At 46.2% G+C, this 19,459-nt stretch overlaps 1 protein-coding gene across 11 annotated transcripts in view; it reads right to left on the bottom strand.

Moving 5' to 3' along the window:
• Positions 1-1,619: 1,619 nt before the first annotated feature.
• The window catches only part of FMNL2 (formin like 2), a 153,757-nt gene continuing 135,917 nt past the window's right edge, over positions 1,620-19,459 (bottom strand). For 2 of the 11 annotated variants that reach the window (XM_052792454.1, XM_052792458.1), the window contains 14 exons: positions 18,895-19,210; positions 18,244-18,447; positions 14,518-14,642; positions 13,659-13,861; positions 12,355-12,589; positions 11,573-11,641; positions 11,322-11,402; positions 10,831-10,960; positions 10,493-10,656; positions 10,113-10,214; positions 9,520-9,618; positions 8,478-8,601; positions 6,599-6,732; positions 3,648-3,757 (listed from right to left, as the gene is read on the bottom strand). In XM_052792454.1, the coding sequence (XP_052648414.1) occupies positions 6,641-6,732; positions 8,478-8,601; positions 9,520-9,618; positions 10,113-10,214; positions 10,493-10,656; positions 10,831-10,960; positions 11,322-11,402; positions 11,573-11,641; positions 12,355-12,589; positions 13,659-13,861; positions 14,518-14,642; positions 18,244-18,447; positions 18,895-19,210 (1,944 nt within the window). In that variant the 3' untranslated portion in view covers positions 3,648-3,757; positions 6,599-6,640. The other 9 variants (XM_052792452.1, XM_052792456.1, XM_052792450.1 and 6 more) reach the window with 8 other exon arrangements.

The following is a 19,459-nucleotide window of genomic DNA, read 5'->3' as shown; positions in this document are numbered from 1 at the left end:
TGGACGGACAGCAGCTGGTGCTCCCAGGACTATTTACAATCAATCAGCTGAGACTTTAAATAGGTATTTTACTAACCTTGTAAATTGACTTTCCTTGATTTATATTTTAAAATGGAAATGTGTAGATAGCGTAGCAGGTAGCAATGCCTGAGTGGAAAAACAGACCAACAACAGGTTTAGAGAATGTGAGGTGAACTGTTAATTATGGCTTACACGGGTTGTACATTGGTGTAGAGCTGGGCCGTGGGCAGGTAGAGCGTGCTGAACTAATTTAGAATTTGACAGAGCATAATGGTTTGCAACGCATTAGAACTTTTATGTACAATATTTTGTTATTGCCTTGCATTTGCGTAACTTGCATAAGGAAAAAAGTGTTTCTAAGTAAATATTACTTTTAAAAGGTCTGCCTTTATTTTTCCATTAAAAATAAAAAACTGTAAATGTAAATTACTCTAATGGGGGTTTTTTTTGTATGTCTTTTTTGCAAGAGCTAATTAAGAAATGCATCTTAAAAGGAGACTGCTTTCAAAACAATCCTGCCAAAGCATACTTACTTCAGTTTTTTAAGGGAAATGAGTTCAGGTCTTTTTACAGGGTTGGGTTTTTTTGTTTCTTTTTTTTCCTTCTCTTTCCTCTTTCGCAGCCTCATCGTTTTACAGTGGCCTGGCGCTGGTGTGGTAGAACAGCGTTGCCCATGCAGCCCAGCCATGCTCTCACACAGCGACTCTGTCTCTCCTGCCTGGCCAGCACAATGAAGCTCTGAGCTCAAACGCTGGATTTCTGCCTTGAAATTGAAAGGATTTTTAGCAAGATCAGTTATTTTTAAGTGTTAAGGGTGTCTTATCACAGCATTTAAATTTGACCGTATTTCATTTGCTCTTTGTTTTGTGCTCGTTTAGTTCCAAGCCCACCCCGCAGCTCACATGGGGCTGTCTGCACCCGCTCTCACCCTACCCTCCATTGCGTTTCTTTTGTTAAACCCTTCTACAAATTAAAACCGAATTTTGAAGTATGAAGTTGTTAAGTTTAGGACTTAAAAATTTGTACTACCATTTTTCAGGTATTCATAGCAAAATACTAACCGCCCCTCGTTTTCACAAAGAGGGGCTGGCATCTGCTGCAGCCGCAGGGCTGTATTCCTGGGCCAGGTACCTGCAGCACGTGCCCACCGCAGGACCAGGGACCCGGCGAGCCTGGCTGTGCCGTAGCTAGGAGTAAACGGACGTCGCAAATTACCTGCAGAATTATTTCAGCGTCGATACTGCACGTTAATCGCTGGTAGCAGAGGTCGGGTAGCGAAACCCACTGGAAAAGGCAGCCTCAGCCCAGGGTGCGATCGCTGCAGGGGGCTGTGAAAGGGCCTCGGCGGTTCCCTTCCATCCCTCCCCCAACTCCAGCAGCCCCCACGAATCACACTTTGATGGGGGGGGGGAAACAGGAGAAAAAAAAAAGCACCAGGATGCAGTAACAGTCACTGAGTGACTAGAGCCACAAAAGCCAACAGTGAGTGGTTTTAAAGAAAAAAAAAAACCAACAAAAAATAACCAAACCCTAAACCGACACCCAAGCTTTCACCATTTGTGGAAAAAACATCAAAGTGACAAACCTCCCGCTATGGATTACTGTGTAGTAGTGTAAATAGTTTATTTGATCTTATGCCAGGAACAGACCAGGAAAGTAACATGAACTGCTTTTATAAAACACTTCTAATATTGCTAAGAAGCAGGTCTATTACTAGAAAAATATTAAAGAGAACATGCCAGCATTCTATTCTAGTTGTATGGAAATTTTTGTCTTCAATTAAAAAAATACCTTTGAGCTTAAGAATGTGAGAGCTAGTGCTTTTAACCATTTGCCTAACAATTTATTAAGTTAATTGTCAAATTTTCTTACGCAGATTAAAATACTCTTCTGTCACTGTCAGTGAAGAAAGAGGCGATTTGGCATGTTCTCTTTAGCTTGTCAAGTACACGTTGCTGTAAATGCAAGAAGGTGGCAGTTTTTAAAGTAAACTTCCTGTAAATAGGTAAGCAGAGGTCAATGTGGTAACTTTGAGCCCCAAACTGTCCATTTAGTTAAATATAAAAACAAAAACTATAAGTTAAAATAACATTCAGATTGTATAGCACAGGCTGATGCATTTTTTTTTTAAACAATATTTACAATATTACCCAGAGGCTAAAGTGGGAATAAAAGAGAAGTGTAAAAACCATAAAAAACTGCACCAATTTTGTAGCAAAATATCTGTACATTTAAAAACAGATTATCATATAACTACACATTATCCAAGAAAAAAATGGGACCTTCACCAGTGGTTCACATAAGCACAACATAAAAGAAAAAGAAATTCAGTGGTTAAATACTATACAATAAATTTTACAATTAACATATTGATGCAATGAGACCAGGAAAGGTAAGCTGTAAGCAAAATGTATCTTGGAAAGTACAAACTTCTCTTCAGTCCAGTTCTTCACTTCTGAGAAGATCGCGTACCCTGCCGGCACAAATTCGGCTTCGTCTCGCTGCTCTGGGATACTGGTGCAAACTAGCGGCGGGGGGTGCGTAGCGTTGCTGAAGTTAAGTCTCACGTTCCTTTTTAAGCTTTCAAAACGCAACGTATCACCTACAACCTACCAGGACTTTTAGGCTGGGCGTCCCTTCGCTGACCAAGCGATCCTTAGCGGGGAATTTGAACTGGATTGTCCAAGGAACTTGGGAGTCGGAGCGGGGTATCAATCCTACAGAGCAGGGCACAGGATGATTCTCTGCGCGAGTAACTGAACTGCAACGGTCCTCAGAATCCTAATACTGATTATTGAGATGTTAATACCTTAGTGCTAATTAATAAATACACTGTTATTCCAAAGCTGCCTCTAGCTGAAGAACATAGTACATGCCTTAGCCACCCTCCTCGTTTTGTGCATTTGCAATGCGGTTCCCCCCCCAGCACCCTGCATTGCACACTACAAACATCACAACCTCAAGGTGAAGACTCGTGTTCCTTTGCTATACATCTTGTGATCACTGACGTACGTGGTACCGCATCCTAGCTACGGTGGTGTGGAGTCTGTGTGTGGTGGGAAAAGGTACGGGTCTCTTCTTGGAATTGCTTCCATGTTACACAGAGAAAGCCCTTAAATGTCTTCCTTTTTTTAAAACGACAAAAAGCCAGTAAGTGCAGCTGAAGCCAAGGTTAAGCCCTCGGCGGACAGCACAGGAATGCATTTAAAAGCAGAGCACGTCCAAGTATTACCTGTTCACAACCAGCCGGGATGCAGGTCAGGTCCACAGGAGACCAGTCACTAAACTTTTATATAATCAAACCAAACTAAACACCCAAAAACAACACGTATTTTACATTTTGGTTAAAAATACTGAATAATGTATTGGTGTAAAAAGATACCCAATCAAATCAAGTCCTATTGCTTTGATTAATTTGAGCAGGTACTTCAATTTTAGGCACTTGTTAGCTACGGTTGAGTGGAGAGCCCATCGCTGACGTTCCTATGCATTTTCTAGGTCTTTGAGCCCTTTAGAAGGTAAATCTTACTGTTCCCAAGGCTGTAAATGAGTGGCAGAACACAGAGTTCACACGGACAAGGTATCATTCAAGCACCCCCTTTACTCGACACCTGCAGGTCTCCAGCTCACATGGTTATTTCAGCACCGTTTGCAGAGCGCAAGTTCTGATCATCAAAGCGCCGCCGGACGCTTCTCCTCACCGCGTCGGCCCGTCGGTACGGCTGGTTTCTAAGATCTGCGGAGAGGAAAGCGGCGTTCGTGAACACGCACGGCTCGCCCGCGTGCACACGCACACACACGCGCAGACACACGCACACACGCAGTCTAGACAAGGAAAAGTCCTGCTGGAAGCCAATCAAAGCAGCTTGTGTAGGAACAGGAGAAGGGACTTCACCCCAACGAGAGCAGAAGTGAGCAAATACCGACGTGCCCTTTTACTACGCACCCAAGCAGCAGGTAATACTGGTGAAATGCGCTGAAATGCTGGTGAAACTAAATGGAGTTATGCCGTCAAGTTAGCGTGAACGTCTCCTCGCCCACGGGCTGCTAGTGTTCATTAACGTCAGTAACGAAGGCAACATCAACCGAAATCGGTTTGCTTGACATATGCCTTGGTCCTTCACGCAGCCCCTCAATCGTTAGCGTGAGCTGAAGGAGTTTTCTAAAGCGGGATGAAGCTCACTGGAGATGTGCGACCCAGGGTACAATGGTGCAAGTGTTTAGCAACACAAGGATGGATCTATGCTCCCGATATATACCCATTTATCTAAAAGAGGGGGCCCTGAGGAAAAGCAGCTGGTATGCTGCCGCCGGCTTGCAAATCTCCAGCTGCCCTCCTGCCCCACTGCCACCATCTCGCCCGGCTGCAGAGATGCTTCGTTAGCCGAAGGCAGCAGAGCCACCAACCCCCTCCCTCCTCCTCCTCCTCCTCGCTGGCGGCAAAGCCCGGCCCGACCTGCCCTGCTGCTGCTGCTGCTGCTTCTGGGGACGTGAGAGCTCGGGAGGGAAGAGGAGGGAATACTGAGCATGCAATGGATCAAACAGCGGAGAAAGCTGGAGATGGACATGTTGATGAAAGCCTGTTACATGTGCTGTTACACGGGCGGCTACGATATAACAAGCACACTTGGTACACCTGAAGACTAATTCGAGTTAAAGAATTTCTCTCCTGGAAAAAAACTTTGTGTTGGACTGGGCAAACCCTCCCTCAAATTTCCTGGACGACTTATGTCTTGGTTTAAATACATCTCCCAAACTTCTCAGCTCTTGGTGTACCCCAGCAGAAGGTGCCTTTGTTCGAGGCTGCCCTCTCCCATCTCCGCAGTTCGAGCTGCCGGCTGTCCGTCTCTCGTGCCCCGTTCAAGGCCGTAGCGGGCGCGAGATGGGTGCAGCAGAACAAATATCCAGGGAACTACGGGGCTGAAACAACGTGGGGACAAGACTGCCTATCTCAGGCTAAACTTGGAAAAGAAAGGGCCAAAACGGAGAGAGTGTGAAGACGGTCACCAGCCAAGGGCCTATGGATCCCCTGCACCACAGAGGGTGAAAATAAACGGTCTCGGTCTCCACTGGCCTTTAGGCTCTCACCAGTATTACGCTTAGCCACATCTACCAACAGGCTGTCTGGCATACAGAGAGAGGAGGAAGCTAAGTAAAAAGTGATGCTTGCCAGCTCTGTGTATCCTCCACCACCGGTGTGCTAGAAGAAATCCTTACCCTCGAGTGAACATTTGGAAATTTAGTGATATTATTCTTCTTTAGGGCTAAACAGAAAAAAAAACAAAACAAAACAAAACACAAAATGATGGTTAAGTAAAAAATGGGATGGAAAATGAAGAGCAAGTCAACTCAGCGTTCAAAACTCCCAGGCACGTTAGCCAACAGAGCAAGAGGGGGTAAGGCCAAGGCTATGAGAGGGGGTTAGACATGGAGAGGAAAGGACAGGAGGGCCACCCTCGCCTCTCGCTAACCAAATTCCAAGCTGCTTTGAAGATTGGCTCCAGGAAGATAATACAGCAATTAACTCGAAAGAGCAAATAACCGTTGAGCTGATTATAGTTTGCAATTTTATTAGAAGCATTCATAAAAATACATATCGCAAAAGTGAAACACTGTTGTCTTCTTAAGCCGCTGAGTCCTTAATTCAAGACAACAGTGTTAACAGACATGCTGGGTTAAACACACCCTTCTTACACTTTACACCACACGATGTAAATTGCTCAGTTCCATGTCAAGCTTTTCATCGTCACAATTTCTGCGGTTCTGGCACATAGCTAAGTGTTTCCCCAGCTCTGCTCCTTCCCTCTCCCCCCGGTTCCTGCACTGCTGCCGCTACCGAGCCCAACCCCAGCACTGCACAAAGTCCAAGTGAATTGGAACTGGTTAGTGCTCAGCAAACATCCCTGACTTTATTTAGATAAAGTTGGCATGGAACTGAAAAATGTTAAATATGGATGTGACCGAATGAGAAAAGATTTTACGCTGATCATTTTATCCCGTATCTCACATGCAGACAAACATGCAGGTGCTGGTTAAGAAGTCTAAAACAAAACACTCCTCGCAGAGGACGTACGTTATTACAGACAACCCTTCCAAGCCAGAAAGCAAACCCCAAGAAAGTCCCGCTCAGTTCATGCAGCCCGTAATTTTGCTTTGGCATACAGCTGATGTATTACATGCATTTTACATAGAGAGACTGGCATACAGAGAAAGATCTGTAAGCCAGAGGAGATGACATAGAAAAGCCAAGTGAACTGTCACTTTATGACTGCATTTGATCTCCTAAGTCTTGTGAACTGTAGGAAACCTGCACCAAATCTATTGTGACTTCCACCACTTGCTGTTCTATGGCATTTGTCAGGAGGGTGAGAGATGCCTTTGAAACGCAAGGATGGCCAAAAGCATCGAGTGCCAAGTCGATGGGATGGAATAAAAAGTTACGGAAACACAAGAACATGCAACAGAGGTGACATAAATACAACTTCAGGTGGACGCTGGACATTACTATACACTCAACATTCACATGATCCTGGCTGAGATCCGTACAAATGGAGAAGTGTCAAAAATCTACAGCAACCTTTCTTTTTTCTAAGAGCATCAGATGTGAAAGAGGAATAGTTTAGTAATGGAATTCCTCAGTGAGAACAGGTTCGCAGAAAAACCGAGAGCCCCGCTTGGCGGTTCGAGCGGTAAAGGGCACAGTCTTCAGCACTGCATGGGAATAACAGCCAAACAGACAAACAGAGCCGTGAGAAGCGGATCTATTGCATTAGTCCAGTGTTAGTGCTCGGTTACGGACACCCAGGGACGGTTTTACATGTTCCAACCAGCTGTCTAATAGCACTGCACTTCAATAGGCTTTGGCAACAAGGCAGTGGTAAGTCTTTGGGTAAGTATTTCTTATATTACATAATTTTCAATGCGTTTGAGAGACTATTGCTAAATGTGCTCCAGAGAAGGGTGTGTTGTTAGACAGGGCTCTGCTCCGGAGCAGCAGAGCTTTCCTGGGCATCTGAGGTGGCACTTTCCAATTTAAAATGACAATTCTGATAATTTCCGTACCATTGACAGAGTTCTTGTGGGCCGTATTCAAGTTACCTCAGTCCTACCCGACTTTCTGTGCCTAACCTTTATTATTACATGGCTTGAGGCCCTCAGAGACACACCCCCATAATGGGAAATACTAGGGCCAAGACCATAGAAAATGTTTAATTTGAGTCTGGCACACCCTCCATTTGACTGCCTTTTGCATGTGCATGGTCTTCTGCCACACAATCTGTTTCTCCCACAGAGCAGGAGAACCACTTTACCAATTAAACACGCTTCCAGGAGTCTGAAGGAGTTGTAGAAGCAGTAACAGATTAGATATTATAGCGATTCTGCCCTTTAAATAAAGAATATTGTCTTAGGAAGCTATTAATCAAGGTTAACAAGAGTTGTGAAAGCTTCAGGCATTTCAGCCCTGTCATCTAGTTGGGCAAAAACTCCCTGGCTTTCCTTAGTGAGTGGTAAAACAGCTCTCCTGCCCTCCTGCAGGAAAAACTCATGTGAGAAATATTCAGGAGCAGTAGCCAAGGAAATCCTGCCCAAAGACCTTTTTTTGGGCTTCTGTGCAATGGCTACAAATTACTGTAAAACTATTGAAGTGTTAAAATCGTGCTCCTTCCACACCACAGGTGAAGAATGTGCAGTAAAATCAAAGTTCTGCAATCAGAGCAGCTGTATAGATAAAAAATGATGTGACTCCTGAACAAAATGAGGTTTAGAAGGCGCCTCTTTTTATCAGCAAATACTTGCACCTAAGTCCTGACTGTGTTTGGCTACGACAGCGGGTTTTCAGCCTCGCCCTCCAGCCCTAGGTTGGGATCAGTGCAGACTTCGCCTACCAATCTTAGAAGCAGTAAAACCAGAAGCAGTTTAGGGTCATAAATCATTCAGGTTTGACTAAATGATTTGCTTTAACTGTGCAATAATGTGGTGCAATTACTGTTAGTACATTTTAATGAAAATGTAGGCTCTTAATAATGTTAAAATCCGTCATTCATTCCATTTATGGGGAAAAAAGGTTTCTGGGAAAGATCTGCATGGCATGCATATCCCCACCAGAGCATCTGCTGAGAGCAGGCACTGAACTGGCTACCCTAAAGACCAGAGAACGAATACGTCCCCACATGCTGAAAGAGAAGAACTAAGAAACCGAGCGTGTGTCCGAGGTCTGCGCACGCAGCATTGGCAGCAGACACATAAAGGCAGGTTACTGGGCTTTGTTTGTTACATACCCTTAGCAAAAGTTTCTATACTTGATTCACATCATATAAACAATGTCCTAAGCTGTGCTCAAGTAATACTTTTTTAAGAAGTACAGAAAATGCTTACTACAATAGCTACTAGGCAGATACACATTTTTATCCTTTGTGAAAGGGCCTCTGAGATTACAGAACAAAAGGTGTGTTTACCTGTTATAATATCTTCAATAGCACCATCCTTCCCTTCGTACACATGCCTGTTATCCTTGACTTGCCGCCGTCTGAGCTCTGCAATCAGCTCTTGCTGCTGTCTCTTTGTTTTATGTGAAGGAGACTGAAAGCAAAGAAGAGAGCATTTGTAAGGACTGACCTCCAGCTATCCTGTTTCTCTCTTCCCATACGTTAAACACCAGGTGATCCCACCGGCAGCAACCAGCGAACAGTAACTGCCAGTTTTCTGCCCAATTTTGCAAGACCAGGAAAACACATGTGTGCAGTTAGCTCACGTCCCATGGAGAGGATGGGCAGAGTCACACGTTAACCTGGATGCCAAGCTGCTTTTCTTTCTTACGTTTGTAATCTACTTCCAAGCCTTCTCATCACTTGGAACTGGAGCTCCAAGCTCTTACCTCTGAAAAGCATCAGGGGAACAAGGAGAAGAAGCTTTCCTTCCGAGGGAAAAAGCTTGGCTGGGATTAAAGATCCCAACAACAGCTGCGGGAAGCAGCACCAGCCGACAAAGTGGCTGGTTTAGAGCCATGGGAAACTTCCTCCAGCAAATCTAAAGTGTTACCTCAGGAATGAAAAAAAACCCACGTCAGGAAAATACCTATAAAACGGTAACGTGGGGCTCAGTCCTGCTGTCATGCTCTGACAGGGAAGGATCTGGGGAGGATCGTTCCTTGTCCCTGTTAGCGACGAGAAGCTCTGCACACTGAACACCGGCAGGGTTTTAACAGATACAGGGTCAGAGAAGAACAAAGTTTAGCTAATGGCAGTGTGGACAAGGTGACTTTCTGTCTATTCAGTTTTTCTTAATTTTGCAGACTTCAGAAGTAGCAGAACCATACACCATATCTCTTTCAGCTTATTTCAGTTCTCTCCACACAAGGAGAAAACTTCCAGAGACTCTACTTCTAGGCAACTAAAAGTTGGACAACTAAAGTTCTTGTACAGAGCTGAGGTTTCTGACCTATCAGGAAAAACACAAGAACATGATGGCTCCTGCCTGTAAGACATATCTGTGTCATACCTTTTGGTCCTGTTGCTCCATCAACGCTTCTTGCTCCATAAGTTTTTCCATTAAGGCCTGTTCCTGCTTTTTTCTCAACTCATTCTCTTCTTCTGCTTGCTATTTATCACAAAAAACACAGGTTATAGCTTCCAGTTGCTATTGGGAACCTAAATGTTACAAATGAGTAACACTATCACTTGCTACCAGGGGGCTTTCCAAGGAAGCAAGATTAGGTGTAGCAATTCAGCTGCCTCTGAGCAGAGTCTGAAAAAAGTGGGCTGGGAGAGACATTCCTAGGTCGCACAAACCATCCTCTCCCAGTTCCAAAAGACACCTATTCAGAGCTAAAGGTGTAAGCTGCAGCTGCTCAGACATTCAATTTCTGAGGATTCCTCCAGCGTCTCAGACAGCTGTGTTGTCTTTCAGTCCTGAAAATAAGCCCAAAACAACTCTGTGCTGCCCGGGGCTGCTGTTGCTGTGCTGTCGGGGGTGGCTCACATTGCATCAAAGCTAGAGGGAGCCCCAAGCTGTTTTGTTGGGAGCCCCAAGCCACACAGGTACCAAACTGGGTTGAGAAGGACAGAAAAGAAGAGAAGGATGCTCCTGTTTACCTTGTAGGCCTTCACAAACCGGACAAACACTGGGAAAAAGACCGAGGGGGGTGTGGTCTTGGGATTCTCCCCAAAGTACTTCACAGCATCATCAAAGGCATCCTACAAAAAACACAGGCTTGCTGCATTGCACATATTTCAAGACAAACTCACCATCCATTACTGCAGTATTCAGTGTAAAGAGTCTAGATTTCCCCCATATGTGAAACTCTTGGCTGAGACTGGCATGTCTACACCTAGCACCTGAACTCAGGAACAAATACACAACACTGCTGCCTCTTCTCCCTGCTGTGTATATAAAGCACGTCCTTTGCAGTGACATGCTACTACTCACTGTGTCACTCATACCCTCTCGCCAAACCCCGAGAATAAAGAAATACCTGGGCTATTTTGGCATCATCCTGCAGTTTCTTTAGCTTCCCTTCGTTGTTCTGAATGAACTCCTTCAGCATCGTGTTGTGGTCATGCATGGTGTACTCGCGCTTTGTCAGATCCAGGCCCCTCTGCAGCTCCTTCACGTCCAAGAGGACGTTTTCAAGAGACACTAGGAAATAAACCAAAAATGCTGAATCGCTCCTGCTGTGCAAGTGCCTGAACCCACTGCTTGAACAACTCCCCACTGAGAAGAGCCCCCACAGCCCATGCACGGTGTGCCGTGAAGTCCCTCGCATGGCATGCATGCTACCACCGCTCACCAGGCACAGGAGGGTCACGGTACCTGCGGCAGCCTTCTCCACGTAATGAAGTTCATTGTAAAAGAGGGATACGTGCTGGTATTTCTCCTTGACCACGTTAGAAATATAGTGCAGCAGGGTCTGCTTTCGGTCTGTTGACTTTGTTTCTAGGAGCTGGGGAGAAAAGGCAAAGAGACTGCTGGGTGGAGGTGTGAGCAGGCTCCAAACAAAGCGACTTGACCCGTGTTTCTCCATCTGATAGGGACAGCTGTAAAAGCTGTAAAAGCCCATTTAATTGTGTAGCAGGTGGTTTTCAAGCTGTCGTCTGCAGAGCCTCTGAAGACAGGTGTCTTCTCCTAAGGAGCCCCCCCAAAACAACGATAAGCAAAGCAAACTCGCACGGCCTGGCAGGGAGCGCCTTCCCTGCTGCCACTCTCTGCCTTCACTGGCTGAAAAGCATCGACCAAGTCCCCCAGCAGCCACTTGCCGTGTACATGAAATGCATTCCCACCTGGTCCCCACAAGGTTTACTTACCAGGTCTAAACTCTGTAGCTTAAATCCATACACAGCTCCTCGTTTACTGCTGTTCATGTAGTTTCCAAGAGCCAAGATTATCTGCCAGGATAAAACACAGCAGAGCATGAATTTTCAGGACAAATGCATGGCTCTTTAGAAACCTCTGGAAGGAGAGTTGGTACGTCAGCATCAAGGTATGGTTTCAGTATACGTAGGGGGACGCACCAGGGAGTGATGGAGCTATTGAATGTATCAAAGATCAGACCTACCTCCAGTATTTTCTTAAGCTTTTGGGATGACTTTATTGAGACAGATGCAGCTATTATTGCATGAAGTTGCTGCAGGCAAACACAGGAAGAGCTTTGGTTAATGCATGTCCAACCCAAGGGTAAAATTAAAATCTAAACACTCACATTCTGAAAAAAACCCTGTTGGTTTTCATCCATACCATGGGCCCTAGCATGAATGTTAATCCTGCCCTGACACATCAGGATTTCAAACATTTGCACCGCAGATTTACCACACACAGATGTGGTTGGGTAAAAGCGTATTTACATTTCAATGCTTATGACTGAGAAAGATGCATCAGGCTGAAGAGGACGCACTTCAAAGAGCCCACAGACCAGTACTGACAATAACCTTCCCTGATGATACAAACTACTAGATTTTCATTTAAACCAGTTTTAAACTTCTACAGGGTAAAGAAATAGGACAGTACAGAGTAGTCCAGGGTACAAACAGCACGTGGGATATCAGTCGTTGATATATGAAAATATGGCTTGAAAACCACTTTTTCATTTGTGTAATTGTTTCTTGTTCTGTCTCCATGAGAACTGATGATCACTTAAACCATCTCTCTGTCTTAGAAAAATTAAAATCTCTATAACCTTCACCGACTACCCCACACATTCACATGACTGCAATGCTCCCCGTAAGCTGACCCATGCCGCAGATCGCAGCTCTTTAAGCGGAGGCTGAACCCCCAGGAAGCCCGCACCCCTGCACAGCCAACGCATCGCCCCCGTGTCCCTAGGGATTGCTCCTCACTCACTGGGGTCAGCATCTGGATGCTTTCTGCAAAGTTGCCTATAAACGCCATGATGGTCATCTTCTGCATCAGCCTCTCAATCTTGCTGAACTGCATCATGAACCGGTCTTCGTCGGACAGGTTCTCGATGGGTTTCCTCTCCCGCTCATAGAGCCGCAGAACTTTCACTTCGTTCTCGGTGGGCAGGAATCGCATGAGGCATTCAACAAAATCCACCGGCAATGTTTTCAGGTCGAACCTGCGTGACAGCAAACCAGAAGAAGTGGTGTTACGACAAGGCTCGACACAAAACGATGGAAAAGTACAAGTGAGAAGGCTGCCAAAGGCAGCTCTGCCTCCTACACTGCTCAGCTACACGTGAGCCTGAGTCAGTAAAGCGATGAGAAACTATGAAGAAGCTGTGAAGTTACTCCTGCTCTTCTTGCCCTGGCTGGGGTGTGGGGCACGGTCCCACACGTGAAGCTCTGTGCACATGAAGATGTGAACAAGGTTACTGTGCTGATGTGAATGGTGCTGCTGGGCACCCTGTTTCTGTTTCCAAAGACATGGTCACCCCTTCATGGACACACCTCATTATTATGAGAGAAGATCGGTGGGGAGGAGCAAATAGCACTTTTATTTAATTGGGCCAGAGCCCCGTAAACCCCGACTGCTGAACATGCCGGAATCTGCAGCAGGTTTGGGTCGCCCTCCTCACCGGCCCGAAGGTAATGCTCGTGCATCCAAATTTTGAAGATACCCCTCTGAAGAGAGATGTTAGACGTTTGTCAAGGCCACAAGTACTAAGTGCTTCTGGATGGACTCAGGATCAGCCCCAAGGAGCAGGTACACCTGCATCACATTGAGGTTTGGCACTGCCTGGGGCCATTACGTAAACCTAATTCTATGCAAAACCCTTCCAGTGCACTTGGACGAAACTCGTGCTTTATGGGGCAAACTAAAATAGTTGCCTCCTCCCAATGCTCTGGCTTTTGAGTGTGCATTGTAACAGAAAGTACTGTGCAAACAGAACGAGAGATGTGGTATGCAACGGCATTCTGTGGACATACATGAATTAGCTTCTTTTATTAAAGAAGTGTTAATTTGTTAAGTCTAAACAGTGATATAGTGACATAAAACTGCAAGTTTTTTTATTTTAGTTCAGGGAAATCTGATTTCTGGGAATTCAGAATGGTTCCATCCTTACTCCTGGATTTTTTCCAGATGCAAAAACATTGACATCAACTGCCAATTCAAAACCATTCCACTTACCAAAAATCACAGCAAATCTTAAACATGATTTCTTTGCTGACAAGTGTTTTACTTACACGTGAATAGCTTTGCATATTTCATCTGCTGTCTTTCCAGCTTTTCTTAAAGTAATGGCAAGATTTTTGGCCCTGTTGGCATCCAGTAACGTGACTTTGTTTGACCCTTTCTGAGTTATCTTTTGCTTGCTTGAAGTAAGATCAATGGCTGGGCCTTGGGCTTTTGTTTTGAATATTTCTTCAAATTCATCCACGTTTAAATCCTAAAAAGGAATGAAAATGATTTATCCCTCCCGTAGCGAACACTAAAACCCACGCTGCCTAACGTTGTGCCAGAACTGCAGTAAAAACCTTGCGGCAGCTAAGACTATAGCAGAGCACTTCGATCAGGGGCTGCGGGATGTAACGAACATGCACTCCTGAGTCAGCGATCAGGAAATCTGGCCTCCACCCCCAATAGCCCCATTCACGTTCCAAAGTTCACGAAAATATTCATGCTAGCACTCAGGCTTTGTCCAGCCACGTGCACCTTCAGGGCACGGGGAGCACGCAAGACCTGTGTACTCAGCTCTGCTCCGTGCTGCGTTAGGCTTCCTTCCCTGGCACGCAGCCACCCACCCAAGCCTAAACTCCTACAGACCGGACCAGCAATTTTAGGCTGGGAAAAATGCATCTTCCTCATGTTAGTTGATCTGTTTTAAACAAATGCACACAACAGGTACGCACCCTTTATAATCGATACTACCAGCTACCATCCCTAATTCTCAACCAAGGCAGTCACGCCAACCTACTGGGTACCAGGGGCCACTGGATGAGCTGTTTGCCAAAATAATTGCTGCAATCTATCCCTGCAAAGACCGATATCCACTTGTACTATGGACAGAAGTGGGAAGAAGGCGGCAGCCAGCGGCACTCATACCTCCAGGATCCTTTCGTCATCTATTTCGTTGAAGACCGTTCCATTGATCTGGTTGGGTTTGAGGGCGACCCAGTTGAACACCGGCATGCGGAACTTGGTCTTGATTGGCTTCTTGATTTTCACAGCTAAAGACACCAGAGGAGAGGAAATGACAAATTCCCCAACCGCTGAAAAACACCCCGTGTGCCCAGACTGCAGCTTTCGAGTCGGCATTTCAGCACTGGAGGAAGAAGTGGCCAGAGCTAAATTATCACACTGGAAAGCCTGGAAAGATCTTGCTGCCTCGACAGGCAAACAGCACCGAGAGGCTTTCATCCAGCCCCTCCGCTGTTTCAGGTCCAGCCTCTGCAGAACTGGATTAAATGCCAGAGGCTGTGAAAACTGCACTAAAGGAAATGTGTTATTACTTTATTACTGCACGTTGTCTGGATTGATTTAAAAGCCCAAGCTATTTTTAAACGCTACAGAAAATGGAGAGAGTGGTCGAATTTAACCCTGTCCTGCTGGCTGCAGACCCCACCCCTGCGTGAGCTGATGCACAGCCACGCACAGCTGATCTGTGATCCGTATGACAAAACTCAACGCAGAATAGGTGACAAGAATTAAAAAAAACCCTTTCGCAAGGCGTTGGTGTAGGGAATGGCCCCTCCCACTGCCTGCTGCAATGGGGCAGTGCTGCTCCTCACCAGGTTTGTCTTCTGAAGCAAAAGGGGGTGGGCTGCAGCACACATGAGCTTTAACATGGCTGAAATATCAGGTTTAATCTTCCTGCGCTGTGCAGTAAATGATTTAGTAATTTACACACAGAAGCTATGAAAATGAAGACTGACTACTCTCATTAATCTGTGAACAGAGTACAAAAAAGCAATGTTGGAGCAAGGAAAACAACACTTTTCTATTGCTATTCCTAACGGGACTGGAAAGTACACGAATAATTTCTGTAATTCAGTTCTCATTTCTCTGTATCTTGATGTAAACATGGAAGTTGTTAGTTGCTACAAAATCAAGATGTTCATTAAAGCGATCAATCAATGTTTTGCTCCTGAATTACTTAGAAAATAAACTGTTTCTTTCCAAGCTGCAAACATGAAACAGAAACCCTGGTCCTTCCTCTCCAGTGCTGGAAAGAAGAGCCATTCGGCTCGCAGCGGCGGTCAGCGGCAGAGAGGCATGCAGGGGACAGCCCCCGCTCCCCCCACCGGGGACGGATCGCGTTTGGTTTAGTTCAGTCCAGTGTTTGCTCCTGACTCCTGCCTACCCTGCGTCGGCAGCAGGAGCAATCTTGCTAAATAATCGATGCTCTGTAGAGATGCTAGATTTTTTTTTCCCTCGGTTTCAGAAGATGGCCGGGTTCCCAGGTTGCAAAGCACTTGAGCAAATAATTATTTTACTTTCCCATAACGATTCTGTATGTATGTTTTTGCCAGGACAAAGACATCCTATTTCAGGGGACGGTCCTGTTGTGTACCGGAGCTGGGTGAATGCTGAAAACACTTCTCTCGCTTTGTTTTTCCAACTTTTAAAACAAGAATCGAGTTGTGCGTCCACGTCCCTTTCAGGCTCATGCTCATTTTGCAGGGACATCACAGAGAATAAATTACTGGCAAGAGTATTTGCTTGAAACAAAGAACCATAAGTGAGTAACAGGGAACATACACGATATTCAGCTGTGTATTTTGAGAACTATATTTATCCAACTGGAAGACATGGACACACGTGATCAACTTCTGCTCATCTAAACTAAACAGAGTTTTACTCGCTGTTTAATTAATGTGGTTACTTCAAAATAATTCCTAAAATAAAAAAAAGAAATAGCTTTTTCCATCCGAAACACCCATGAAAATAAACATTTTCCACTTGTGCATAGATTAGAATAGATTATTAACTGCTCCTGGGTTATTTCAGGACAGGCAAGGAAGCTAACTGCCTCATGGGCCAGTTCCTGATTTAGCTAATCAAAATCTCTTAAAAATTTCCCTTCCTCCTCCATTACAGAGCCCTGGCAAGGTGACATTCCCGGGAGTCGTGCTGCTGCCGGCAGCGCAGTGGGGATGCAGTCACGGCTGGGGACCAGACCCCGCAGAGGGGACTCGCAGCCGGTGACAGCTGCCGCAGCTCAGCGCTTGGCCTCGTTGGGAAAAGCCTATCCTCGGCGCGACCGGTGCCGAGAGCGCGGCTCGAGGATGGCTCAAAAGAAACGGCATGTCTCAATTATTTGCTGAAGTGCTTTGCTGAATCAGGGCCCCCCCAGGTGCCAAATCCTGATGGTTGGCAGCATCCCCAAAGCTACCGCGTGCTTCGGCTCCGGCTCTGGCCAGCAAGCCCCTGCACCAGCCTCCCCCCTCCCCACCGCCTCCCCACGGCCCACGCAAGTCCACAGGCACACACACGAGCACAGCACAGAGGGAAACGTGGAGAGATAGGTAAATACTTAGCAGAAAGCAACCTACAGAAGAGCTTGATTGGCCCATCTTACCAGGAAGCAGAAGGAACAGAGAAAAAAATGTTAGCAATGGTCAGAAAAGCAAAATTTGTTATTTCACCGACTCCCCTCTGACCCAGAAGGTTCCTGCCCTGAGAAACGCTCCTTTCTGCGCAGCCATCGTATCAAGAAAAGGCACTTTCACTCTCCTTCCCTCTCCTAACTCACTGAAGAACAAAATATCCATCCCACCTGGCTTTGGGCATCTCACCTAAAAAACTAAGCAAGGAGCTCGGCTGCGGGGGCTTGTCCCTGCCATCAGTGAAGCTCAGAGGAGCCACGCGTGGAAGCAGCGCTTGCTCCGCTCCTCCCGTCCCCAGTTAATACCGCAGGGACATCGGGCTATGGCACGGTGTCTGGGCACCTGGCAGCACAACCCCCTGATGCTCACGGCAGCTCCTGTGCCCCCAGCAGCCCTCCAAGCACCACCACGGCCAAATCCAGCATCCCCGCCACTCTGCACCGCACGCTGCAGGACCGCTGCCTGCTCTGCCAAACCCATCGGGGAGGGATCAGCCCAGAACCTCAGCTGTGTCATGCCTTTTGTGCTTTTTTGGTTTTGGTTTTTTTTTTTTTTTTGCATTACACCCTGGGACCCTCTAGTTCCATGATGCTTTTCCCTTTCAGAAGAAACTTTAAAGGCTGGAATACTTAATCAGTTTTCAAAAAAAGAAAAAAAACCCTATTAATCAGAGCTCCTCGGTCTCTCTTTCTGGATTCATACCATGCTCTTGAGATTTCCTGGGGGGGAGCGGCACGATACCAATTAGCATTTACTTGCTTGGCATATGTCAGAGAGTGCAGAAAAACATGATTAAAGACAGTCAGTAAATTTTTCTTCCTTCCAAAAAAATTACAAAAAGTTTGCCATTTTTTTTCACAGATATTTCTTCATCAAGTTCTCAGAAGAAATCAAAACCATGAAGCTTTGCATTTCTTTCAAAACCATATTTTGTTTGCTTAAAGCCAAAAATGATCATGTTTGAAAAATATTTTTGGCAATAGCTTTAGTTTCACTGAAGAAGCCATCTCTTCCAGACCAAACTAAAAGCGTTTGGTTGATAAACGCTCTTTCCTTTTATAAACCCCTCTAAGTATAATACCAATAAGTGATAACGGGTGTTATTTAGGTGACTAAATAATGAAGTCCCACCTTGGCGGGACTAGCCAATGTGCCCTGACCTTGCCTTTGCTTACTCTGCCAGCAATCTGCAGCATGCCAAGGCGATGCACGGGTGTTTTACCTGCAAGCCCTGAGTTGAACACCACGGTGGGAGAGGCTGTCCCGGGCAGGGGGGGTGCCGACGGCGGGGGCGGTGGGGGCAGTGGAGCCGCGGGAGCCGTCTCCAACGACGGACCTGGGAGAGGAGGCGGCGGTGGTGGTGGTGGAGGTGGTGGTGGAGGCGGTGGTGGAGGTGGCATCGGCACCGACACAGGACCGTTTTGCACTACAAAATGAAGGAAAAACGAGGTATTACCATGAACATCGATCAAAATGTCACAAGCACCCGCAGAGAAAGTCACAACATCCACCCTGTCCCCTACTATACATGTCCTCTCCACCACTATACTGGCCCAAGCATTTTTTGGACCATTCACCAAAGTATTTCAGTGTATTAACACAGGAGGAAACTACTCTAAGAAAGAAGCTAGTATGTTCTTCTATCAACTGAAGGGCTCAGAAATGGATCAGACAAACATGGGAGCCACCCATGAGTGAGACTGTAAACACAGCTGGGGGACCTCAGCATCCTCGGTTGCTGCAAGGTGCCATGACCTGCAGGCTCGTTACAATCAAAGGCGTTTTTGTCAGTGTAAGGCTGTCGTGACTGTCCCCGGCACAACAAACTCCAGCTCCTGGCCAGCCCACGTCTCGGGGACACAACGCTTCTTACCTGCCTCAGATGCCGCTGCTAAGGCAGGTAATGGTGGCGGAGGTGGTGGTAATGGTACTGAAGATGCAGCGCCAGCGACCGGTGCGACACATGTGCCAGCCGCAGCCTCTGACCCTGCCGGCACCATTCCAGAGGCCAGAGCAACAGGAAGGATAGAGATGTCACCATCACCTTTCTTCTGGATCTTAATGGTTCCCTGCTTCTCCAGTTCATGGATCTTTTTCTCCAGCGTTGACTGTCGCTGGATGGCTTCTTCTTTTTCTTTCACCATTTTTCTCAAGGTGTGGACCTGGGTATTTGCATCTTTGTAGATTTCCTGAGAGTGCCACAGAAACAAGGAATTTGCACTTGTACTCACAAAACAGAATACTAACACCAGAAACAGAACAGCCTGACACGGGATGGTCACTGCGCCTGCCTCTATCTAACACTGAGCTTTGATGCAAACTGTACGTCTCCATTGGTGAGGAAGAATTCATTTTGTGTTTTTCCCCAGGTAGCAGCAAGGTAGTGAACAGTACTGAGTCCTGGGAGAAATCTCACCTGTGGGCACCAACACCTGGGG

The sequence above is a fragment of the Harpia harpyja genome, chromosome 7, assembly GCF_026419915.1.
Source record: "Harpia harpyja isolate bHarHar1 chromosome 7, bHarHar1 primary haplotype, whole genome shotgun sequence".
Lineage (NCBI taxonomy): Eukaryota > Metazoa > Chordata > Aves > Accipitriformes > Accipitridae > Harpia > Harpia harpyja.
The sequence above is the reverse complement of the archived record's forward strand: the minus strand, read 5'-3'. Positions and strand labels throughout refer to the sequence as shown.